This window comes from Erythranthe guttata, chromosome 13 (assembly GCF_056151865.1).
Source record: "Erythranthe guttata isolate IM_541 chromosome 13, IM_541, whole genome shotgun sequence".
Classification (NCBI taxonomy): Eukaryota; Viridiplantae; Streptophyta; class Magnoliopsida; order Lamiales; family Phrymaceae; genus Erythranthe; species Erythranthe guttata.
The window spans coordinates 17,344,012-17,369,713 of record NC_142545.1 but is presented as its reverse complement, the minus strand read 5'-3'; the positions used below and the strand labels follow the sequence as shown (position 1 = coordinate 17,369,713).

General features: G+C 31.6%; 4 protein-coding genes across 4 annotated transcripts; 2 read left to right on the top strand and 2 right to left on the bottom strand.

The window, feature by feature from the left end:
* The first annotated feature begins 273 nt into the window (after positions 1 to 273).
* Positions 274 to 1,102, top strand: LOC105968540 (auxin-responsive protein SAUR71-like). The gene has a single exon (XM_012993171.2). The coding sequence runs from the start codon at positions 494 to 496 to the stop codon at positions 857 to 859; it is 366 nt and encodes a 121-aa protein (XP_012848625.2). The 5' UTR covers positions 274 to 493; the 3' UTR covers positions 860 to 1,102.
* Positions 1,103 to 8,778: 7,676 nt separating this feature from the next.
* Positions 8,779 to 15,079, bottom strand: LOC105968865 (binding protein). Its single transcript, XM_012993549.2, has 13 exons — positions 14,648 to 15,079; positions 14,373 to 14,542; positions 14,091 to 14,272; positions 13,179 to 13,387; positions 12,990 to 13,092; positions 12,684 to 12,847; positions 12,016 to 12,154; positions 11,156 to 11,332; positions 10,946 to 11,073; positions 10,086 to 10,397; positions 9,794 to 9,933; positions 9,606 to 9,703; positions 8,779 to 9,512 (listed from the first exon to the last, which is right to left on the bottom strand). Exons 1-13 carry the CDS (start codon positions 14,803 to 14,805, stop codon positions 9,042 to 9,044), a joined length of 2,451 nt encoding a protein of 816 aa, XP_012849003.2. The 5' UTR covers positions 14,806 to 15,079; the 3' UTR covers positions 8,779 to 9,041.
* Positions 15,080 to 17,765: 2,686 nt separating this feature from the next.
* On the bottom strand, positions 17,766 to 19,324 carry LOC105969207 (filamentous hemagglutinin transporter). Its single transcript, XM_012993958.2, has 2 exons — positions 19,027 to 19,324; positions 17,766 to 18,441 (listed from the first exon to the last, which is right to left on the bottom strand). Exons 1-2 carry the CDS (start codon positions 19,213 to 19,215, stop codon positions 17,902 to 17,904), a joined length of 729 nt encoding a protein of 242 aa, XP_012849412.2. The 5' UTR covers positions 19,216 to 19,324; the 3' UTR covers positions 17,766 to 17,901.
* Positions 19,325 to 23,557: 4,233 nt separating this feature from the next.
* LOC148766076 (transcription factor MYB58-like) lies at positions 23,558 to 24,922 on the top strand. The gene is made up of 3 exons (XM_088812485.1): positions 23,558 to 23,696; positions 24,261 to 24,390; positions 24,541 to 24,922. Exons 1-3 carry the CDS (start codon positions 23,558 to 23,560, stop codon positions 24,920 to 24,922), a joined length of 651 nt encoding a protein of 216 aa, XP_088668611.1.
* The last annotated feature ends 780 nt before the right edge of the window (positions 24,923 to 25,702 follow it).

Below are 25,702 nucleotides of genomic sequence, written 5' to 3'. Positions count from 1 at the left end.
AATTCATTTTATTTATAACTCATATAATAAATTCAAATGCAACCGTAGCTTATAGTTTCCACACACTCAAAAGGTGTGACGTCATAAAAGATTTGCTATTTTATTTAAAAAATCAAAAATAAAAACCCAATTTTGCTCCCCCACACAAGAATGGTGCTTTAATTTTTATTTATTTATTTGCCGTATTAAATTAAGCAGGAAAGTATAATTAATTAGGAGAAATTGTAATTAATTACTAATATAAACTCCAACACCAAACAATAATTGTACCTGCCAAGTACGCCCTTCTGTACTGTGTACCCACCTTTCTTTCCTTTATTTATAACCCCCCCACTCCCCCTTCTCTCTCTCTCCTCATCTCCTCCCACACTTTCTCTCACTAGAAAATAAGAAGAAAGAAGAAGAACAACTCTCTCTAATTCTCTCACTTCATTATTCCGATAATCGATTTCAATTTTCAATTTTCAATTTTCTCAATTGCAAATTATATAACATGAAGAAGTTGATGAGGAAATTCTCCAGAGTTGCCGATTCCTCGCAGTACAGCTTGCTCAGATCTCATTCCAGGCTGGCACACCGAGCGGAGTCGTTCCGGAAGAGGTCCGGCGGCGTGCCGGAGGGCCACCTGCCGGTGTACGTCGGAGACGAGATGGAGAGGTTCGTCGTCAGCGCCGAGCTGTTGAACCACCCGATTTTTGTGAAGCTGCTGAACAAATCCGCGGCGGAGTACGGCTACGAGCAGCAAGGCGTGCTCCGGATCCCCTGCCACGTGTTCCTCTTCGAGCGCGTCCTGGAGGCGCTGCGCGTCGGCGGCGGCGAGTCGATTCACCTTCTGGACTCTCTCTCCGATGAGTTGTAGTACTCACCAAACGACGCCGTCTTGAGTATCTTTTTTTTTTTAAATGACCGAAAAGATTCCCGGTGATGATAATATTTATATATTTTTTTTCTTTTTTCTTTTTTTTTTTTATTTTCCTTTTTTTGTGCTTCTCGGTTGTAATTAAACACTTTGTGATGAAACAAAGTGGAGAAGCAAAAAAGTGTTTAGGGTTTTGTTTAAAAGGATTAATTAATTAATGAATTAGAAGTATTTTTAGTTGGATTTTTCACTCTACTTTTAATTAAATTAATGTCTCTTTTTCTCTTCATATTTATTATACATACATTCTTCTGAGATTCGTACACATCTCTAATTTAAAATCTCCGGCGAGAAAATTTAATATGACAGATTTGAATTTAATTAAAGCAACCAAAAAGCAACCAGGAGATCTAGGAATATACTACCTGTATACGTATTCGGTATACGGTATACTACCGTATACCAATCCGTATATATTAATCTATATAATATATAAAAGTTGAATTGCATAGCTAATTGATTGACATTTGGCAATTTCAATTGATGACATGTCTTCAATTTCATCCCAAGTGGCGAATTGATTGGTGTAAATAAATCATCAAAAAACATGTCATCATTTTCTAAAATTAAAGGTAATTAAATATATTCAATTATTTTATTAATATTTATATCTTACCATTTATAAGATGCTCTAAATATATCAACTTTCTTGGAAACCCTAAATAAATTTATTTTTTAATGTAATTTTATAACTAATTTAATTTGTATTTAGTTAAATTCGATTTAAAATCTTCTCTTATTATAATTGCATAATTGGTGGTGTTACGATTTTTCTTTAATTTTAATTCATAAACTTGAATTTATTAACAAAAAATATTGCAGAATAAGTTATTTGATATTATACATTTTACATGAACATGACTAGAGAATATGTATTTTTTTACTAATTTAACATTATATATTGATATTATCTATATAATATATAAAAGTTGAATTCCGCAACTAATTGATTGACATTTGTCGATTTCAATTGGTGACATGTATTCAATTTCATCTCATGTGGGGAATTGATTGGTGAAAATAAATCATCAAAAAACATGTCACCATTTTCCAAAATTAAAAAGATATTAAATTATTTTATTATATATTTATATCATACCATTTATAAAATGCTCTAAATATATCAACTTTATTTTAATTTAATTTTAATAGTAATTAATTTAGTTTAAATTTATTTAAATTCAATTTAAAATCTTCACGTATTATAATTGTATGATTGATGGTGTTACGAAAATTTTGTATTTTAATTCATAAACTTGGATTTATATAAAAAAATATTTCAGAATAAATTATTTGATATTATATATTTTACATAAACATGACCAGAGAAAATGTTTATCTTTTTTACTTATTTAATATCATATTCGTAATTACCAAAATTTCCCTCATGTTTGTTTTCGTCTTACATCGACCCCCTTACGGTACGATTATTCACGGAATTTTTTTTTATTACGTGAAATATTCCCCGAAAAATGCAGATTCTACCCTGCACAAGACATTTGTTTATGGTACTTTTTAAAGACAAAAATTACCCTGAGTGGGACTTTACACGAAATATTTATCTTCTTAAATAACATCGCTTCACAACTTTTTAGTATTACTATTATCTCGCCTAAGGCTAATTTTGTATTTACAAAGTAAGATAACAGAAATGTCAGGTTTTTTGGATATTACATGGAATAAAAAAGATTTCGTAAACTGGGGGTACTTTCCGTAATTTAGCCTAAGTTCATGAGGAGTTTCGCAATTTATCCTATTAACAACGATTATCGTTCTTTTCACGTTTTAACGTGTGCTTATACCCTTATACAATTTTAAATAATTTTAATGTCAGCTTGATAATATAATTAAATATTAATTTCTAATATATTTAATATGTGTTTTTGATGTTTGTGGTACCACACATAAGGAATTTGATATAAAAGTTGCGAGATTGAAAAAAATGTTTTTATACAAAATAATAGATAATTGCAAACACATTGATGCAAAATCATAATTAGGATTGTGATTAGTATTAACATTAGAATTATGATTATAATTATTATTCTTTGATTTAGTATTAGTATTAATACTATAGTTAGGATTCAGATTAATATATTATTATAATTAATATTAGGATTAGGATTATCATTATGATTATGATTAATATTAGTAATTGAATTATAATTAAAATTATGATTATTGATTAGTACTACAATTAGTGACATGTATTCGTATTATAATTATGATTAGTATTAGGATTAGGATTATGGTTAGAATTAAAATTAGAATTATAATTAGAATTAACATTAGCATTAGCATTAGTATTATTAGTAATAAAATTATTAGGATTATAATTAATGTTAGAAATAGGTTTTGGATTAGAATTATGATTAAGATTAGAATCATGATTAGTGTTATGAATAGGATTAGGAATAGGATAAAATTTGGATAATATTAGTATTACAATTATAACCAGCATAAAGCAAATCCAGATTAACATTAACATTAAAATTAGTATTAGCATTAGAATATGTACATTAGCATTAACATTAACAATATTGACATATTAGTATTAAAATTAATATGAATATTAAGATTGGTATTAGTATTAGTATTAATATTAGTATTAGTATTAGTAATAGTATTAGTAATAGTATTAGTATTAATATTAGTATTAGTAATAGTATTAGTATTAATATTATTGTTAATATTAGTTTTAATATTAGTATTAATATTAATATTAATATTAATATTAATATTAATATTAGTCTAAATATCAGTATCAATATCAATATCAGTATCGATATCATTCTCGGTATCGGCATTAGTATCGGCATCAGTATCGGTATCAGCATCGGCATCGGCATCGGTATCGATATCAGTATCGGTATTAATATTAGTATCAATATCAATATCATTATCATTATCATTATCAGTATCGGTATCAGTATCAATATCAGTATCATTATCATTATCAGTATCGGTATCAGTATCAATATCAGTTTCAGTTTAAGTATTCGTATCCGTATTAGTATTAGTATCAGTATCAGTATCAACATTTGTATCAATATCAATATCAGTATCAGTATCAGTATCAATATCAATATCAATATCGATATTAGTATCACTATCAGTATCAGTATCAGTATTAGTATCAGTATCAATATCAATATTAGTATCAGTATTAGTACGAGTATCAGTATGACTGTGAGTATCAGTATGAGTATGAATATCATATTAGTATGAGTATCAGTATTAGTATAAGTATCAGAGTATGAATATTAGTATTAGTATTACTATGAATATCAATATGAGTATCGATATTAGTATCAGTATCAATATTAGTATTAGTATTAGTATTAATATTAGTATTAGTATTAGTATTAGTATTAGTATTAGTATTAGTATTAGTATTAGTATTAGTATTAGTATTAGTATTAGTATTAGTATTAGTATTAGTATTAGTATTTGTATTAATATTAGTATCAATATCACTGTAATTATCAATGTATGTATCAATATTATTATTAGTATTAGTATCAGTATTAGTTTTATTCTTAGTATTAGTATTAGTCTCAATATGAATATTAGTATTAATTTTAGTTTTATTATTAGAATTAGTATTAGTATTGGTACGAGTATGAGTATGAGTATTAGTAGTATCAATATTATTATTAATATCAATTATTATTAATATTTGTATTAGTATCAATATTAGTATTAGTATTAATATTAGTATTAATATTAATATTAGTACCAGTATTAGTACCAGTATTAGTACCAATATTAGTATTAGTATGAGTATTAATATTAGTATTAGTATGAGTATTAATATTAGTATTAGTATTAATATCAATATCACTATAATTATCAATATAAGTATCAATATTATTATTAGTATTAGTATCAATATTAGTCTTATTCTTAGTATTAGTATTAGTATCAATATGAATATTAGTATTTGTATTAGTATTGGTACGAGTATGAGTATTAGTATTAGTATCAGTATTATTATTAGTATCAGTATTAGTATCGGTATTAATATTAGTATTAGTATTAGTATTAATATTTGTATTAATATTAATATTAGTACCAGTATTATTACCAATATTAGTATTAGTATTAGTATCACTATTAGTATTAGTATTAGTATTAGTATTAGTATTAGTATTAGTATTAGTATTAGTATTATTATTAGTATTAATATTAGTATTATTATTAGTATTAGTATAAGTATTAGTATAAGTATTAGTATTAGTATTAATATTAGTATAAGTATTAGTATTAGTATTAGTATTAGTATTAGTATTAATCGAATTAGTATTACTATTGGTAACATTATTGGTATCAGTATTGATATCGGTATTGGTATCCACATTGGTATCAGTACTGGTAGTGGCGTATACATCATATTTCTTTTGCAATATTTATAAGTTTTATTGTTGTTTGAGTAATGTGCATCACTAATTGATTGTCGTTAGTGATAAAATTGCAGGTTATTTGAATAACTATTGTGTTACTTCTATGCTACTGTGTTTGTTGATACCTTAGTTATTTTGCAGAAGATTCACATGGTGTAGTAGATTTCAATCCAAGAAATAGAGTTATACCATATGTTTTAAATGATTTCACTTAATCTTGCAGAAAATTCACATGGTGTAGTAGATTGCAATCCAAGAAATAGAGTTATACCACATGTTTTAAATGATTTCACTTAATCTTGATATCGTGTTTTGCACGCTTCATGTTTTTTTAGTTGTAATATTTAACTTTATTTCATATGTTAAATCTAAATTAAGAGATAAAGTTTATGTATTTTATTTCCTTCCATTTTGTTTTACTTAAATTGGTATTGTTATAAAGAGATAGTCGTTTACGTAAATTTATTTTTCTCATTTTGAAACTGACCTCCGTGCAACGCACGGGTGAAATACTAGTTAATAAATAAAGTATAATAAAGAGTGAAAGGAAAAGGTGCAAATAAAAGTAGAGAGGAAGTTAATTGGTTGGATTCACAAAAATGGGTATTCCAATCGTACGGTCCACGTACACAAAAAAAAAAAAAACGGAAAGTAACGGAATGAACGGTAAAGCTAGGCTGACACATAGGGAAAGCCGATCGGCTCGGCTTCAGCTGCAAATCCCGTGATTCATGGTGCCTTCCGAAATCGTCGGCTTAGGATTCCCTAGGAACGGAGGGGTGTAATAGTCATTTCATTGACTCTTCGGTGGGGTAGTTTTGTCACGTTATATCATCGAATATTTTGGATATGCATATCTTGTACGGATTCTGGGATATGCTGTCAATTGATTAGTGTGGGGGGAGTAATTAACGCCTAATTGCATCGTCTTACCAAAATAATTAGTGTTAATTTTTAATTATTATTTTGACTGTTTGGCAAGGTTGATTGGTATTGTTCTTGAGATTCGGTAATCCTGTTTTAAGCAGTTCAGTCAAATTAGGTTGGAAACCTTTATTAGTCAAAATTCGTACTGCAAGTACCGAGAGAAATTTTATGATATATCCAGTTCTTTACATCGGGTAATTATTAACCGTAGATCTGCACATAATCACACATACCCATATGTATGTGTGCTTAACGGGTTGTTATTTAACCCCATTGTTGGTTAATGATCACTCGATTTCAATATGGTATTAAATACATGGGACGGATTCAACCTATAAAATGTTAGTTCAGATGTTCGAACTCAATTCAAATTATCGAAGTAAGTGATCTTAGTGCGTAAAAACGTTTCAACATCAATGTTATGTAATATATGTAACTAGGGATGGCCGTTGGCCGTACAACTAGATAAAAAGAAAAACGACCCGAAGTCAAATTTAACATTAATTAACAAAACTTGCTAATTAATTTTTAAGTAAATATAGCTATTGACGTAAGTTAAGGTCCTCATTTTCTCCACCTAAAACAATGTGGACATTTCTGTTTTATCTTGTGTGTGTATATATATATGTATTAAACTTAATTATCATTAGTCATTACAATTAGGTGAAGGCGTGTATTAATTATGGATAGAGTACCGTCATTAATTAACAAATAAATTAAATTAATTATTGAGGTGGTTGCACTTGCTGTGAGTTTTGAGAAGCTATTGACAATCATTCGGTTATGAATTGAAGCAAATTCAAGAAAGTTTCGGTTGAGCTGTACGAAACTCGATCTACTTATAGCTCGATTCAAATTTGGTTCGTTATGCCAATAAACGAAGCTTAAATAAGCTTAAATGGATATTATATTGATCAATGTCTGAGGTCCTTGATTTGATTTTCAACCTTAATAATAGTTTTTCTAGCTATTTTCTTTTGTACACACTGACAGTCACATGCTAAACAGGAATGGAGACTTCCTTGCAAACCCTTATATATATAATTATATATGTATAATAATTGTAATAATATATAGATTTCAGTTTTTCAGTTCAAAAAGGCTGACTTAGGTTTAAGTTCCATCATTTGACTATTCAAGTCAACGTAATGGAATTTGCTCAAACACTTCCTGTAATGAATTGTTTCTCGAATGAGATAAATTATTTTATGTTCGATGTTTTTTTAGCTTTAAATAAATCATTTATTTTTTTAAATAAATAGGTTTAGATAAGTTGTAATTTTCATGAAAATATTATTGATAACATGCCCTAGTGGTGGAGAGAATCGTCTGCATATGAAGCCTACTTTGTAGCCCATAACCCCACATGACATTGATTTGTCATTAATCAATTAGGGTACTTAATAACTTGATTAATAGCTAATCAAACAAGAAACCTGAAAATTATTAGTAGTTTTTAATCATGACCCTACCTGCAACTGAAAATGATACCTCGAATTGACAACTGCCTTCATCCATACTTTTTTGTGACATGTCTTTTACTAATTATTGGAGTGTTTAGAGTGTAATTAGAGTAATTTCATTCCTAATCACCACTAATCATTAAGGCTGCGAATTTGGTTCAAGTCAACTATTATTACCAAGAATGTTTATGCATCCTAAATTTGGCCATACCTTACTTTATCCATGTTCAAAACTCCCAGGAAAAAAAAAAACTTACGTGAAGTTTAATCAAAATCAAAATAATTAAAAAATTATTAAACTAATATTACTGGTACTTAGTATTACAAAAATCGAATTAAATGTATCGATTACATATTCGTAGAAGGGTATAAAAATGCAATAATTCATGATAAAATAAACACCCCACCGATCAGATTAAACAAAGAAATCATCATTTGAAGAAGGAATGGAGGGGAGGAAATTCCCTGGAATTTAATCATGGGTGTTGAATTTGTTTAATAATCCCGCGTAAAAGTCATATCAAAGTCGTGTTTCAGGCCCCGCAGTTTATCGGGACAACATAAATAAGTGCTGATTTGTCTTCCAGCTTCACTATTTTATTTAGTTTAATCAAGTTAAAGCCTATAAATTAGTGTCAACTATCAACAATTAATCATTAATCTAACGAAACAATCAAACAAACATTATACAAATGCAAACACATAATCTGTAGCAAGGACGTGTTTGTTTGTGATTTGTTGATAAGATTTTTCATTTATTTATTTTTATTTAATACTTAGAAGGACCATTTTCCAATGTGAACAAAATGCTTCTCCTTAATAAACGCACAAGCCACATGGGATTGTAATAGAGGCATACAAGTAAATCATACGCAAATAAATATCAAATAATGCACAGTTACAAGAATATATATTATTATATATGTTAACAAGTGTAAAATAAATATTGAACATTAACTCGGGTCAATTTCACTGTGTTGCATAGAACAAACCTTGGTTATGTATCCTATATGTTCATAAATGTAACTACCAATTAGAAAGACGCGAATAGATCCAGACGCGTGAATTTCACCCGACCATATATGTATAACGCAATAAGAACATACAGTCGTGTTTCCATGCTATTCAATTATCGTGTTCTTTAAGTATGACACAGTTCCATGAAAAAAGAATGCAATGCAGTTCAAATCATTACAGAACAAAAATAAATAGGACTCGTGAACTTGTGGCCCAAAGTCAAAACTGCAAAAGGTGGGAAAACCGGACAAAGGAAAAAGAGCGGGAAAAAAAGTGTAAACGCTTACACTCATCCGACGTACCTTTGATCTTTCACCTCGTCTTCCTCTTCTTTTGCTTTTTGTATTGATCATAAAGGTTCAACGACAATGTTGTCCGATCCAACTCAGATCTCAATTTCTCATTCTCTTGAATATCACGAAGCAAGAAGAAGTGCTCACCGAGTTTTTTTCTAACAACATTCTCATCCATTTGATCGATCAAATCAGCCTCCGATACAACTTTAACGGGCATATTGTCGCTTCCCTTTCTTTTCTTGTTATTTCCTTTCTTTACATCACTAGAAGGAGCAAAAGACTTGTCTAACTGTGATAAATCTGTATAGGCTTGAAGTGGGGACACATGGGAATGATAGACCTGGTTATTGGAAGTGTTCATTGTTGAGATACTATTAGCAATCGAACATACAGCTGGATGGTAGTGCTTCTTTAGGAGGTTGAGCTCCCAAAGAACTGAAGCTAGTGCACCACTACGGTTAGGGTCCATCGCATCGGGTTGGTATTTCTGCATTCAGTGAAAGTATACTGGAATAATTCAAAAACCCAAATTTTGAAAATTTAGTCTGAATTGAAGGATAGACAAACAAAAGTTACTTACGGCGATGGCACCAGCAACAGATCCACCTCCGGCATCGTTTTCTAAGAGGTTACGGCATTTCAGATTCTTCAGAAGAAGATGCTTCACTGTAACTAATGCTGAATTTTGTCGAAGAGAAAAAAGAAAAGTCATAATATTGAAGAAAGACTTCATTTGATTTTATATGATTCGAAGTCGAGAAAACTCACCAGCCATGGACTCGGCTGAACCAAAGCATAATGAAAACGAGGCCAATCGTTTTATGAAGGCAGCAGCCCTTTGCATATCATGCTGTCTATCATCACAGAGCATTATCTTTAGTGCTTCGGCTAACACATCTCCCTGATCCCTGCAGGCAGATATTAGATAAGTCTTTGCCAGGCTGCCAAAAGGTATGTTATATTGAATCGTGCTCAATTTTCTTAACGGAGAGAGCCAAAGTAGAACATGGCAACAGCAGGTAAATACAGAAATCACACACTTGAACAATAATGCATTTACCTTCCTGGCCGGTACTCCAGTATCAGATTGTAGAACTGGACAAAGAAGTCATGTAAATCGACATTCAAAGCATCTAGATTGCTTTTCATCACTTTGAAAGCAACAATGCAGCAGCGCAATCGTTCGGACACTGTTAATTGACAAGATTTCTCGGATGACTTGCTGCCATTTCCAGCAAGTTTTCCCAGACTGTTCATGAGATCAGGCATGAAATCCATGTCAATTAGATGGGAATATTTTCCTATTCCATTCAAACACGGAGCAAGTAGGGGGTGACTTCCTGATGTACCAGGCACAGAACTGGCTTCTGACCTGAGCAACAAAAGATGAAAAACATGAGAACTCGCCTTTGAGATGATAGTATAACATAATTTGGATATGATGCTGTTTATTACATAAGCTACATTTTAAGCCAGTTCTCGTTTTGGAAAGGCAGTCCACATAATAGTACTTTGTGTAAACTTATTATGGCATGTCATTCCAGGATAACAGAAACTAGAGTTTAGTAGACCAAACCTAGTTTCTAACAAAAAAATAGTTTAGTAGAATATCCCCATGCAGTTTTAAGCGATTCAACTTCACAAAGAAGTGAGAAAAAAATATATTTTGTTTAACAGTAGAGAAGTATAGAACTACCGTCCTACAAATAGAAACAAGGCCCACAACCAGCATTTGACTCTTATTGATGTCGATATATAAAAAAAAGTGTCTATTTTTTAGAAAACTTCTCAAACCATTTGCATGGTCACCCATCAAAATAAAAAATAAACTAATTTTCAAACTCAACATGAATGAGAAAACGAGCAAGCTCCATATTCAGGTCTACCGATCATTTGGAAATCTGTTACTCGTATACTTACGTTGACTCCACAGCATGCTTTAAGATGCGGAAGAATGTTTCAAATACAGCTGAAAGTGTCTGTGACTGCATCCTTCTTCGCTCGTGAGTATCTTGAGCAAATGAAGCAGCTTTGAAGTCCGCTTTTACCTGCAAGAGTCTCCAACTATATAAGTAATGGCAACAAACAGGCCATATTAAAGTAATAGAAGTCTGAACATGGCATATATACCTCCTCTCTGGTCTTTGACAACATTTCTTTCCTATTTTTCTTTCTCTCATTTTCCAGTATCTGCTTTTGATCATCTGCATCCTTTTTCTTCTTGGATTTATTGTTTTGGCCTCTCTTATTCATAACAGGTTTTTCTGGTCTTCCAAGATCTTCATCGAAGGAGAGAGACAAGAAAACCTAGGAGGGAAGTGCAATCAATCATTGACAAGGTACAAAATAGTAAATAATAAATATGATTCAATCATATAGTTAAAGATATTATGCTCTTGGGATCATCCATTGCATTATCCATATAACTGAACTTTCCAGTTTTCAAGGTCCTCTTCAAAATTGCAGGAAACTTTTTAAAGAATGATGTAATAGGGTAGTGATATCATCATTGAGAGAGAACGAAATAGTAGGGTAATCCAACCTGACTCTACCACACAAGTAAAACAGCCATAGCTATAGCTATAGTGGAATCGTTCTAGGCACTGCAAAATATTGAATAGGCATGCGTTTTTCTCCTCCGTGATCATATTTCTTTATGCTTATCCTAAGAAAATTTTACCATGCAATCGATTCTCAGAAATAGAAAAGCAACAAATGTAACAAAAGAATCTTATTGGAGAACAACAACAATGAGAAGACATCCATGTGGAAAAAGATTATCGTCTTTGACATCCATTGGTAAGCATGATCTGAAATTTGGAATCAAGGTGCAGTAAGGGATAGTCCACTGGCTTTTAAGTACATTGGTCTAGTTTGTAAATGTTCGTCTCAACTACAAAACCAGGGTGGCTGCATACAATTATGAATGTCTAAAAACATATATTAAAGCATAGAAACATAAATTCCAAAAACAGAGTGAGAATCCTTACTTCAATAGAATCAGGATGTAATTGGCAGTTGTACGCTTTTACAAGTTCTGCAATCATTTTAACAGCCTCCACAGTAGCCTCACCTCCATGTTTTCCATTGTCAGTGAAAAGTGACTTAATAGTAGCGCAGCAAAATTTTCTGCCAAAGTCAACGACCAAGTAATGAGATCATTATACAAAGTAAGCAGAGGAACTTGGAAGCTCTTGGAGGCAACAATCCATCGCAATAAAAATACGAGGAATAACCATAGGAAACCAGAATCGCCTATAATCTTCAGAAACCGATGATGAAATATTCATTGGCAAGGGATGCTTTTACACAGTATTCAGGGGCAGAACCAATACAAAAATCATTTTCCTAGTTTATGGATCAGCATATTCTAGTAGCAGCTGATGATAAGTGACAAACCCCCAACATTAGTTTTTAGTGAAATAAAATGCAAAAGTCCACAACAAAAGTCACTTAAATCAGTAAATGAAAAGGTAAATACCATCAACTGGCGAACAAAGAAGATAACATTGAACAAAAGGCACAAGCAGAAACTGAGACCTAAACTTTTGACATGTTTTCAATACTTTAGACCACTGTGGGTGTTATATAATTATATAATACTTTAATTTATTCACTAGAACTAAAGAAAATATTTAAAGGAGAAATGAATAATTACCTTACAACATCATCCTGGGAGCTTATATTTTTCACAACTGCGGCCAACAAGCTCTCACGAAAATTAAAGTGTGGCAAGGCTTCAAGCAATGTACACAAGCAACGGACAGCTACTCGCTTATAAACAGTCTGTTGTTGCAAAGCTACCAATTTCTGAACATATGCCTGGCCAGGGGTACAAAGATTTCCTGTCAGCATGATTATCCTTTTATTTTTGTTATGTGGCTAGTGAATTATTTTTTTTCACATTTGGTGTCTCGAGTGTGCTATCATGGGCAAAAATAATAATAAAGGATTCAAATCAAACCTTGTACGCAGACAGCAGAGTGGACTCAAAAAATCGCATTTTCTTAACATCCTTTGAAACCTTCATCTCTTGTTCTTTCTCCGTGGGCAGCCTGATCCGGTAGCTGTAGTGGCAATTAGAAAGATAGATTAGCAACAAAATTAAGCAAACAGAAAAATAGTATATATTTTCATAACGTGAATTCCTCACCCAGGAATTATGTCTTTAAAAACAGCCACTAGTGATTTGAGTCCAAGCATCACAATCTCACTATCTTCATCTTTTGAAATCTCCAGCATCTCCTTTATATTCTTGATATTGGATTCAGGATCAGCTAGTAGTGACGTTCCTAACGCTGCAAGTTTATATTTCTTGCTCTCACGGTTTTCTTCAGCAGTAAGATCTTTTTTCACTTCATCCTAAATATAGGGACAGAAGTACATAATGGACACCATAAGACTTTACTTATTGGACAAATTATGATGAATTCTGTTAATAACTACTACCGATTATTAATATGAAATGGCGTTTTGCCTCAGGACAAAATATACACTAGCCATACCCTCACTTGGTCATAGAAGTAAATAACCAAAGCATTATGTGTTGGACAAATGAAAACAAATCAGAGAAAGGCGGGATGGAGAAGTATCCCATCTAATGGTGGCACTCGAGAATAAGAAAATGCAGCATAAAGAGTTTAAATTCTGCTATGGTAAACATGAACCAAACAGAAGATTTCCAAACATTATCAGGACTCTATGATGTCAAGGCAGAAATTCTCATAACCATTCGAAAAAGCTCCAAGAATTTGTTATTACGAACTTAAAATCCTTAGCACCAAATTCATCCACTCAAATGTAATGTAAGGAAATGCTTGTCAGAAAGGATTGCAAGTGGCATTTATGAATATATTTATCTCATCGTTAGACCACGATACTGATTTTACATGCACAAGAGGATCAAGACGTATCAACATAAAGGAATTTGACAATCAAAATGCAGACAGTGTGTTACAATGCATTTATATTATCGCTTCGTGCGCATTGTAACATAAAAGATACTAAGAATACATTAAACGTGTCACTAAAGCCAGAAGGAGCAGCTGGAAAAAGAAACACAAACCAAAACTTCAGCCTGAGGTATTTGCAGCACTTCTTCCTCCTTTGCTTGTTTCTTTGCCTCTTTCCTCGATTTCTTAGTATTTAATCGCTTCTCTGTTTTCGTCAATTTCACAAAACTAGGACCCTTGGTAATAGAATCACCTTCTTTTGATTCCTCTTCACCCTCTTTCGGCTCCTTTGTCACTGAAGATAACCAACTTCCGATTGTCATTCAAGTAGGCTAAAAGAACAATATACATACACATTCAAAAGTTGAATTGAAAAATGAAACAAAATAAAATGCCTCTTCTATAGTAAAGCTTCCCGAGCGGGGTTTTCACTGGAAGTGCATCGACAGGATCAACCTCCATTCCAGGCTGCTCTTTATCTTTGCTGTCCAATTTTTTTCTCATCCTTTTCTCATATAATAATTCTAAAGCCCCCTCGTTCACATCAGCAACTCGAGAAACATGCCTAATTTTTATTTTTATTCAAAAAATCGAGAAATCAATAGAAATTAAACAAAGGAAAATCGTCTAATCAAGGGTAAGAATTGACGAAACAACACTAAATACGTACTTGGTGATGGACTTAGTGTCCAAATTGGAGAGGTAGCTAGCGTAATCCAAATTCTCGTTGATGAAATGCACGTCCTCAGCTGTAACTTCAATGTCTTCATCGGGAACGTCCGGCGGAAGCTCCGGCGGCAGCACTACTTTCTGCTTTTTCTTCCCCATTAGTGGTTAGCTAATAATCCAGTCACCGGAAAACACAACTTCTGGAAATTGAAGGAACGCAGCAGAGAGCAAATCAAAAACCCTAGACGCTTAGCTAATAATTCAGACTAAGAAGACGGAAATTCTGTATTAAGAGAAAATCGAAGGAACGCGTAGAACAAATGAATAAACCCTAAACCCTCGGAAAAGATTGCAGATGGGGAAAACGACGTCGCTTAAGCCAGTATTTTCGGCCTGCCAAAATAGATATTGATCCATTAAGCCCTATATTCATAAACTGGGCCTAGGCCCAATTTATATGTGTTATATATTGTGTATGTGAAATTTTTATTTTATTAATAATTAATTTAATTTAAAAATAGATATAAAAACATGATGCAGAAGTTTTTCTTAAATGTCCTTTTTCTATATCAAAATTAAAAAATAAATAAATATTTTTTTAGTAATTACATCTAGCCCCCCGAAGTTTGTTAATTTCTTACACCCACCTCCATACAAAAGGGTGTTCATGTAAAAAATTTACAAAATGTAGGGAGTTAATATAATTATGGACAAATAAGAGGTTTTATCGTAAATAGACATTACCTCAGGGGGTAGATTGTAAATTACCCTTACTTTTTTTTTTTACCCCCTCTATTTATGAATAATACAATAGAAGGTGAAAATTGCATGGGAGCAGATATAACAGGGCCCAGCGTGATGATGGAAAACCTCTGATTAGCCAGAGTTTGCAGATTACTAAATTGAGAGGGACCTATTCATAAATAGGCAATTAATTGGATGCCTCATTTGTGGTTGCTTGATGGGTGAATTAAATCATTAATGCCTTAAATAGAGGGGCTCACCGTCAATTAATTCTTGCAAAGAGGGGCTCACCTTCAAATAGGATTGTACTAGTAAGATATTTTAGTCTGCAATATGGCCATTTCTCAACCCTTACCCCCACCAAGTATTTAATTCCACGTCATCATTATTTACTTGACTGACTAAATTATTTATTATTTTTATTTATTTCTTTATTAAAAATACACGATGTAAGGAAAAAATGAAAAATTAAATATTGGTTACATCTGAAAGGGTAGGTGTGCAATTATGAATATAATAGAAAATAAATTAAATTAAATGTATAAGTTAGGTATAGATAATGAATGAAAGGAGTAAATGTGATAATTAATAAGTTCGATATATGAAAGTGAGACAGGGGCGAATTTATTAAGCCATTTAAGAAGTTTACGTGATAACTGTTGTCAATCATTTATTCTGCTGAGCCCTTGGGCTAAAATTACTTTTTACTCCCCCAAACACACAGACACAGTTGCATTTATAACCTCTCCAGGATTTTTTATTTTATTTTATTTTTATTTTTATTCGATTTATTTGGAATTAAATAATTACGTCTAGGAAGGGCTATTATATATGGCCCATGCATGCAAACATAATTATGTATTTCTTGAGAAATAATTAAGAATATACAGATATGCTTAAATTTAATTATTTAAGTAAATAAGTCTATGTCGATTGATCCAATTGTTCGAATTCTCTTGCTAACGGTGACTAGCTCGAGCTAGTCACACATGATTAGCCTAGCTAGTGCGGTTTACGTCTCTCGTATGATTTGCAAGCTATTATACGAGAGTGTAAGTTTATTATATACACTAGTGATATACTTCATTTGTTTTTTTTTAAATGTCGTCTAAGATAGATGCACACATATTAGAAACGCAAATAAAAATTATCAATTTCAACAGAGAAAAACCCAAAATTGCCTTTTAAATGTCTCTTATGTCCTCATAAAACCTCATCAATTATAAAGAGCAAAATTAGTTATAAAAAAAAAATTAATTATTTTTGTATCAGATCAGTTAACAAATTAGGTAACGTAACTCAGTCATTTGATCACATGATTTCATGAGTTCATAAAACTATGTTACTGGTCTATATATATATATATATATCATTATTATATATAAAACTCAAACTTGTAGGCATAATAAATTAAAGGAAAATACGAACCCCTGCAATTGAATTTGGCGACTAGCATTAGTTGTCTGAATTATACAATGCTCTGACTTTTCAATTTTTTTTCATTCAAATGTGAATGCTTTTATTATTTCGCAACTGTCCTTAATTATAAATATAATGATTTTCTTGTGCATGTATTGTGTGTGATAAATGATAATCAATTATTCATCATATATATATATATATATATATATATATATATATATATATATATATATGGTGGCATGCGTATATAGACATGATCATTTGACGTGTACGTATATTAGTGAATTTTTCTTACATCGAAAGAATTTACAGTCACTCAAAATACATATGTGATAACCCGTAAATTGCACGAAAAATGTAAATTAATCTTAATTAAATACATAGCCTGAATTCCAGGCAGAGAATATTAAATGGCTCCAAAACCAACAAGAAAGCACATTCAACCAAATAAAAAGCATTAACTCCAAATTATAAATACCTGCTGACATCAAACACTAATTTGAGTAAAGAAAGTAGTTGTGTGTAGTATATTCAAAATTATTTAATTCTCATTTATTATTTGTTAGGTGCATCTAAATTTAAATGCAATCTAGTTGGCCATGCCTTAATTCGCCTCTTCTCATTTATTGAAATTCAAGGTTTTCAACTTTCAATAAATCCAATTTATTTATTCAAAATTAAAGATTTCAAGAATTTCTGCTCATCAAGAAACAAGCTTTTAGGTAATTCAGTTAATTAAGTTCACCCATATATACGGTATACGGTACAAATACAGTACCACCTCATGGTATACGAGCCACGTTTTTTCGATTTTTTTTATTGCACCAGCCATTCATAGGTTAATTACGCAATATGTAGATAGTAATTAATCAATTCCACTCCAATTATAATTTCTATAAACTAACACTAAACATAAAACCAAAGCATGCTTAACAATTAACACTACAATAAAGAAGCACAAAAACAAAACCTTTAACACGTTTATATACCAATTTTCTTCAATTAATAACCTCATATAGCACCTATCCTCTAAATCTTTACAAAATCGAAAAAAAAAAACCATAAATTAATATCTGATTCCCGATCTTTTCAAATGGATATATTCAAGTCGATCCGAGGTTTTTTAGCCGCCACAGGAAACGGAACGATACAGCTGCAACGAGGGCACTTAGGGTTGCTCTTCGATATCAGCACGTACAAAAGGCAGCTAGGGCAACCGGCCGCAAACGGGCCCACCGAAGACGACTTCTCCTCCTCGTGGGACACACGTTCGAGATCGGTGTCTCTGACCGACGAGGAAGTAGAGTTGTTTGACCGAAGGGGCGACGACTTATTAGACGAGATTGATATGGAGCGTTTTCGGACGACGGTTTCTTTCTCGGCTCTCTCGAGGGCGGATTTGACTTTATCGAGCGTGCAAACGCTTTGGTAGGAAGGAGAGTTAGATGTTGGTAATAAGGACACGAGCTTTAAGTCTCGGGAGGAAGTTTCGTCGAAGAGGTTTAGGGTTTGTTTGGGCTCCGGTGGGAAGTTTAGGTCTTGAAATTTGGCTGCGGTGGCGGCTTTGTTGCTGTTCTTTTCGGCAGAGTTTGATGAAGAGTTGCATCTCTGCAGATATACTTTTCCTGACTGTGTGAATCAGAGAGAGAATATATAATCAGATGTAAGCTGCAGGAACTCAGAAAAAGGTTTTGTATTGACTGCACCGTTAACTTTTTTCTCAACCAAGAGTGATTAAATAAACAGAGAAAAGATTTAATTTTGGATATGTATATATATATATATATATATACATATATATATATATATATACATATATATATATATATATATATATATGCATTATGCATAAGCAATTCATCAAACACGTTCCGATCATGGCAGAAAAACCTCAATAAACCAGTCATGAATACAACAGTAAACTATCTTTTTTACAGACAAACAAGATGAGTAATTAGACAAACAAATATAGATACAAGTTTCGATATATGTATGTATCATGTATGCATAGGCAATTCATCGAACATGTTCCAAGCATGGCAGAAAAACCTCGATAAACCATCGAATACAACAGTAAACTATTTTGCTTTAGAAACACAAACACACACACACACACACACAAAATTAGCCAGCTGAAATGGGATTAGGATACCATGATCAGAAAATTAAATTACAGAGCAAAAGAAGAAAAAAAATGGAGGAAAAAGATTGTACCTTTAGGTCGAGGCGTTTCTCCCAGCCACAAGGAACTTGCAAATCGAGGTCCAACTCCTTCGAATCTAGGGTACAATACCCAGCAAGCAAATCCCTAGTCATCGGCGCCGTCGATTTCCCCGGCGACGACGATTCTTTTGCATCGCCGCCGTTCATCAATCTGACCAAACAACTGACGTCAGCCGCCATCCCACCACGAATAATATATATCCCTTCTTCTTTTCTTGTAGAGAGAGAGAGATTGTAGAGAGAGAAAGAGCGAGAAATGAAGCGAGTGAGAACAGAGAACTTGGGGTTTAAATGAATGAGAAAATAAGAGGTTTTTATATTATTGTTTAAATGTAATGTAATATATTTGAATTATTGTTTTGTATTTAATAATTTAATTTGGGGTGATTTAATTATGTGAAAGAAAATTGAATTGGGGGGTGTTTGGGGAGTGGCATTAAATGCAACACTAAAGGACAGCTGTGAATTAATGCCACGAACAATACAAAGACCTTTTGGCTTCTCCTTTAATTACCTCATTAATGCTGCTAATTGACTGCTTTTATTTTTTATTTATTCATTAATTTATTCAAATGTGTATCCATTTTGGCTTCTTATTTTATAGTACATGCATTAATCAACCTTTGTTTTCTACATTAATGACTACCGGACTTTAGTTGAGACCCTTTACGCCCTGTTTGGCTCACCCCCAATATTTCCAAAATTCGACAAAATTCGTATTTCCTTCTCACCAAATTATTTACTAATTTTGGATTTCTGCGCACATGTTAAGAAATTTAATAATTAAAATATTTCTCATGATTGTATGCTTGTCAATTAATTCTACTTTAACGAATCAAGACTGATAAATGATAAAATTGAAAGAAAAAAAAAACAAGAGGAAGAAATCCTCTTTCATTCTTGAAAGTTGAAATTTTGACACACAACCATTGCAATTTTGAAACAAACAGAGCCTAAAAAACTTTATGTATAATTTGGTTGATTTTGGTGATAGTATATAGTAATTTTTAAATATATATATATATAATATATAGTTTGACTTGATAATTAGTTAATGTTCCTTGAAGGTGCAATCAAGACAACATGGGTTAGCATTCAATTATGGGTTGGATTGTTAGTTTTGGATATATAAATCATGTGGAGAGTGCATGTACATATTAAAATTCTTTTATTATTTAGTCAATGATATTAACATTGTCTTGACAAATTAGTAAATTAAGGTGGGCCCTAAAACACCATTAATTACCTCAAACAAAGGCTCCATTTTTATTTTATTTTTAATGTAATTCTTCTTATTTTTCATTTTGTATGAATTTCGGTGTAACCGTAGTAGTGTTAACGTCTCGAAATTTTAAAATTTCGTGTTCGAGTTCGATTAGATATTAGTAGATATTTTTCTTGATGATTAATGATAATTGATAATTGAATTATTACAAGCTCCTTAATTATAATAAGATATTCTAAATAGGTGACGATGATTATTTCTAAATATTAAATAGTCTGGCTTTAATGGTTTTCAAATTGGCATTAAATAATGAAAGTGACTTTTAAAATAATTAAATTAAAAAAAAATTCAACAAATTGAAATATTCAAACATTTTATGTAATAATGTGAACGAATTGATGATGGAACTGAGCTGCCTCAAAGACTTGAAATAAAAACTTTGAATGTGGCATTTTATGCACACGAAGTTACAATGTGCATAATCATTGGATTATTATAATTATATGCCTTTTTTTCTGACTTATTTCATCACTAACATTGACAAAAAAATACTAAATTGGAAAAAAAATACATATAATTATTGATGGGGATCAGTTCAGTATCTTCGGGCCAAACTCCCTATATTCGGAATTATTGGGCCGAAGCTCAATGAGTGACATGGATCAAAGTTTATTAAACCAAGGCTCAATGAAGGTGAATACAAGGGTGTACGAGACTGATGTTAAGAAAGACTTAGGGGTAAAGAAATAGCCATGCAGTTCGCGCATGTCTCGTTAACACATAATGGATCGCATAGGGAGATGAATAAGGTACAGTATGTGATCAGCGCAGAGATAACCGTTGAAGATAAAGATTCTAGCATATTTCTCGTATGTAAATAAGGAAAATATGTAAAATATGATCAATGATTGATCAATTAAAGTTAATATCGGGATTATGAAGCGATTTTAAATTAAGAAATAGTCATGTATTATTTTCTATACAAACAAAGATGAAAACCCCTATTAGGTTTATGATTAATGTCAAGAGTACATTTTTTACACTCTATCTCAAGTTCTCTCTCTTTTTAACATTTTTCTAGGCATATGTTCTTCGACGTCATCCCTAAATCCGGCAACTGAGCGAGTTGAGTTCGAAGCAAGGTTTTGAAGGTGGAGATTATGCGCCATCAATTACATTAATCGAGTCGATTTTATGATTATTTTACGTCTTATATATGTAAATTTGTCATCACTCGGAATTCTTTTCCCTTCAAGCACACACACACACACACAATTACAAGATGGTATTGCTCAATTAGAATTCCCGTTGACTATCTCATTTTCAAAGGGCGAATGGATTCTAGGATTAAAGCGTCTAATCGTAATTAATGTACAATTAGTATACTCATTCAGTTGACTTTTGGTATAATAATGAGTTATAAATGTATTGATTTGACCTTTTTTTTCCATGAGATTATATTAACCAACGTGACTTATAATGGTACTATTTTTTGTAGTAATTAATTTCTCAATTAATCCATTATATATATATAATTAGACTTTTATTTTTAATATTTAATAACTACATGTATACTTATGAGTTTGAAATATCAATAGGCCTTGGCCCACTAGTTACAATAAATTTATCATTTAATAAATAACCTAATTCACAAGAGCCTTATATTATAGCCCATCAAGGCCCAATATCTGACACCAAGTGGACCCATTTAACTTATGAAATTTTATTTTCCAATTGATTTTTTTTTTGCTAATATTAGCTTAAAAAATATGAAATTTTGAAAAGATCCAGTATGTGTAAGATATTTTATTTAATCAATGGAAAATCTAGTAAGAAAATCATTGTGATTTATACGTACTTTTAAATAATATAAATCTGATATGATTTTATATCTAAATATTAGGACAGAATAATTAAATTGGTCAGAAACACAGACAATAACATTAGGTACAGAAATGCAGAAAACAATTAAAGAGAAAGTGACACTTTTGTTATGACAAGTTTATAGTCCACATTTAATGCTGAATTTGGAATTATTTTACATATATAAATAAATAAATAAATAAAACCCATTTCAAAAGAATCCAAAATCACATAATTATGTATTTATTTTTTTATTTTTAAAATAATTTGAGCAACTCAGACTTGTATTCATTTATTAAGATCAGAAATTTTCAATGTATCCAAATATATATTTTTGTCGAAACATGCGACATCATTAATGCAAAGTGCAAATAATGTTCTGTACCAATTCAGACACGCCTTATAAGTTATTAGCAGATGATACTTTGTAGTAAATCTTATCCTTGGATGGTTAAATTCCAATTTGGGCTTTACTCTATCTAATTCAACTGGATTTACCTACCCATTATTAGTTGGGCCAAAATTTGACATGGTCAAATATTCGACACCGTTGAATTATTAAAAAAATAAAAATAACACGGGTAGTTTTTCGGCATTTCGATATATACAAGACATGAGTACTAATTAATTGCAATAAACTCTATATTTACAATGAAGTATTTTGATCGACTAATCAAGGTGGAGCTGAACTGGAAGAAATACGAGTAATAAGAGATTTTCTATAACTCGATCTGTGTTGTTTAAAAGTCAATAAAGTTTTGCTATCGATCGCCGGTAGATGTAAGCATTCAAGGCTGAACCACGTAATTTTTGTGTTCCTCGTTTTAATTCAATTGTCCAGAATTATTAGAGTTTTCCGCGCATGGTTATGTTTGTTATAAGTTGCTCACTATTTGATCTGAATTATTGCTAGGTGAGATCTTTAATTGAATTTGGCAAATAATACAACATATTATGTAAGTTCAAAAAAAAAAAAATATATATATAAGTGCAACAAGTTCAATTATAATATGGAGATTCTGAAATAACTAGTGAGATGCGAAAGATGTGCTTGTCAAAGATAAGGAAATCTCCAATAAAATAAAAAGCAAATTAAATTGTGACATACAATAATGCATGGAAAAATGTCTTAATTGATCTAATTAACAAAATACAACTCGATTGTTTTCTCATAATCCTGTTGCTATAAAATCCGAATCTTAAACAAACCATTGGTGGATTTGGAAATCGAAAACTGCTAATTTTATTCCAATTTAAAATCCAATTTTCATAATTAGCAGTAAAGAAGAAATCCGTAGGAAATCATGTGAAGTATCTCTTACTATTCCTTTATATATAGTGACAGACGCTGGAGTGATGAAAAGAAAAAATAGTTATATATTTTATTTAGAAAAAAAACATAATTATTTATTTAGCAAAATAAAAAAATAAAAAATGGGGAAAGGGCGAGCCCCGTGCTGTGATAGGAGCAAGGTGAGAACTGGACCGTGGAGCACCGCAGAGGATTTGAGGCTCACTACTTTCATTCAAAAGAATGGACACACTAATTGGCGCGCTCTCCCTAAACAAGCCGGTACAATTTCTCAATTTTTTTCAATTTTTTCTTTTTAATTTTAAAAGCACAGATCTGTTATTTAATTTGTAGTTTTTCTTTTAATTTATGGTAATATATTTTTATTTTTTTTTTGAATTATAGAAATTGTTGTTTTCTGCGGTATTATAGACTATAGTACTAAATTGTACGATTTAGTGTTGGTGAGTAAAATGAATATATATGATTGTATTGCGTGTGTTGAATTTTACGGGTTTTCGGGGTTTCGGGTTCGGCTCCAAATCTGGTCTTATGATCGATGATTTATCCACATCATTAATTCTGGGTTTATTTTTCAATTTTGATTAACATGATATATAATTGAATGATCATCCAATATAATGCAACTTTATTTCAACAAATCATTTCCACTGTACTTGCTATATATATATATATATATATATATATATTATGAAGTATATATTCATTATACTGTTTTCCTTATATCTCAAGATTCATCTCAAATTACTCTCTCTCTCTCTCTCTCTCTCTCTCTCTCTCTCTCTCTCTCTCTCTCTCTCTCTCTGTGTGTGTGTGTGTGTGCAGGAATATTAAGATGTGGAAAGAGTTGCAGGCTGAGGTGGGTTAATTACCTAAGCCCTAACGTGAAAAGAGGAAACTTCTCCCCCGAAGAAGAACAAATCATTATCAACATGCACACTTCTATTGGAAACAAGTACACCCCAGTAACGATCATTATTAACTCCCATTTTTATTAATTTATAATTTTCATTTTATAATTACCAATTAATTACATGCTATAATAATTACGTATAACATTAATCATTAATATCACGTACGTACGTGCATGCATGCATGCATGCAGGTGGTCAAAGATTGCGTCTTGTTTGCCTGGGAGAACAGATAATGAGATAAAGAACCTGTGGAATACACACTTGAAGAAAAGACTACTGACTACCAATGATAATATTATTACTGAAGCCACTCAATCTTCACCATGTTCATCAAGTAATTCTTGTACTACTACTACTAATACTGGAGAAGATCAAGAAATGGGTCGGGTCGAAAAACGCGATGAAAAACTCGAGTCCACCGAGCTAATAGCATCATCTACACAAGATGACAACCGGGTACTAGTCGAAGATATACCACCAGATATTGATGTTGATTTATGGGAATTGCTTAATTCATTGGATCCTTTAGAGTTGGATATATATAATAAATGTATGCAGAGAATAGAGTACTAATTATGAAGTTAAATTTGATGATGCATGGCGAAATTGCAGCAGTAATTGGGAATGCATGCATTATATATATTGGATTATTCTTCAATATAATAGATGGCCTTGTTATTCAAATCTTGGAGTTTAATTTAATTTTGACATTAGGCAAATTTGTTTATTGTCGTGTTATATTGCATATTAATTATTAACACACATATTTGAGTATTCTATTCCAATAATTACAGATTGCATTTTTTTTCCCTTCTTTTCTACATATATTCACACATTAACATGTACATCATCTAATGATGTATAATACACGAGATAAATTGTGAGGATTTTGGGCCCCATATATGAATTATTTATGACCGAGCCCAATCCCATTTTTCATTTAAGTGGAGCCCAACATTGGATTCAACTTAGACCAAAATTAAAAGTTCATCTTGAGTGAACTCGACTACTCATTCTTACTTGATTGATCTTGATCGTCGAACCAGTCATTAAATAGTTTTTTCAACCTCTCTCTCTCTCTCTCTCTCTCTCTCTCTAGTACATACGTCATTCCTTGTTTTTGTCCGGCGACATCCTTACATTCCTCACCTACAATGGGAGACTTTGGCCCTGTAGCACATTTAATGCTACCTACTGTTGCCTTTGTGGCTATTGAGAGACAAGGGGAACACAAATTTCTCAAATTTCAAAACAATCTTAGGTTTTCAATCTCCATCTTTTGTGAGTAGATTGAATATTTCAGTGTGACCGATTGAGTGATTGAGAGTGTTGTGTGTTAACTGGTTGATTGTG

Bases quoted from the DNA above. Each gene is read 5' to 3' on its own strand.
- LOC105968540 (XM_012993171.2), top strand. From the start codon at position 494: ATGAAGAAGTTGATGAGGAAATTCTCCAGAGTTGCCGATTCCTCGCAG.
- LOC105968865 (XM_012993549.2), bottom strand. From the start codon at position 14,805: ATGGGGAAGAAAAAGCAGAAAGTAGTGCTGCCGCCGGAGCTTCCGCCG. The intron at 14,273-14,372 runs GCATTTTATTTT...GGTTATCTTCAG, and splicing joins GAAGCTTTACTATAGAAGAG to TGACAAAGGAGCCGAAAGAG. The intron at 10,398-10,945 runs GTAAGTATACGA...TTTGTTGCTCAG, and splicing joins AAGCATGCTGTGGAGTCAAC to GTCAGAAGCCAGTTCTGTGC.
- LOC105969207 (XM_012993958.2), bottom strand. From the start codon at position 19,215: ATGGCGGCTGACGTCAGTTGTTTGGTCAGATTGATGAACGGCGGCGAT. The intron at 18,442-19,026 runs GTACAATCTTTT...TGATTCACACAG, and splicing joins AGAAACGCCTCGACCTAAAG to TCAGGAAAAGTATATCTGCA.
- LOC148766076 (XM_088812485.1), top strand. From the start codon at position 23,558: ATGGGGAAAGGGCGAGCCCCGTGCTGTGATAGGAGCAAGGTGAGAACT. The intron at 23,697-24,260 runs GTACAATTTCTC...GTGTGTGTGCAG, and splicing joins CGCTCTCCCTAAACAAGCCG to GAATATTAAGATGTGGAAAG. The intron at 24,391-24,540 runs GTACACCCCAGT...GCATGCATGCAG, and splicing joins CACACTTCTATTGGAAACAA to GTGGTCAAAGATTGCGTCTT.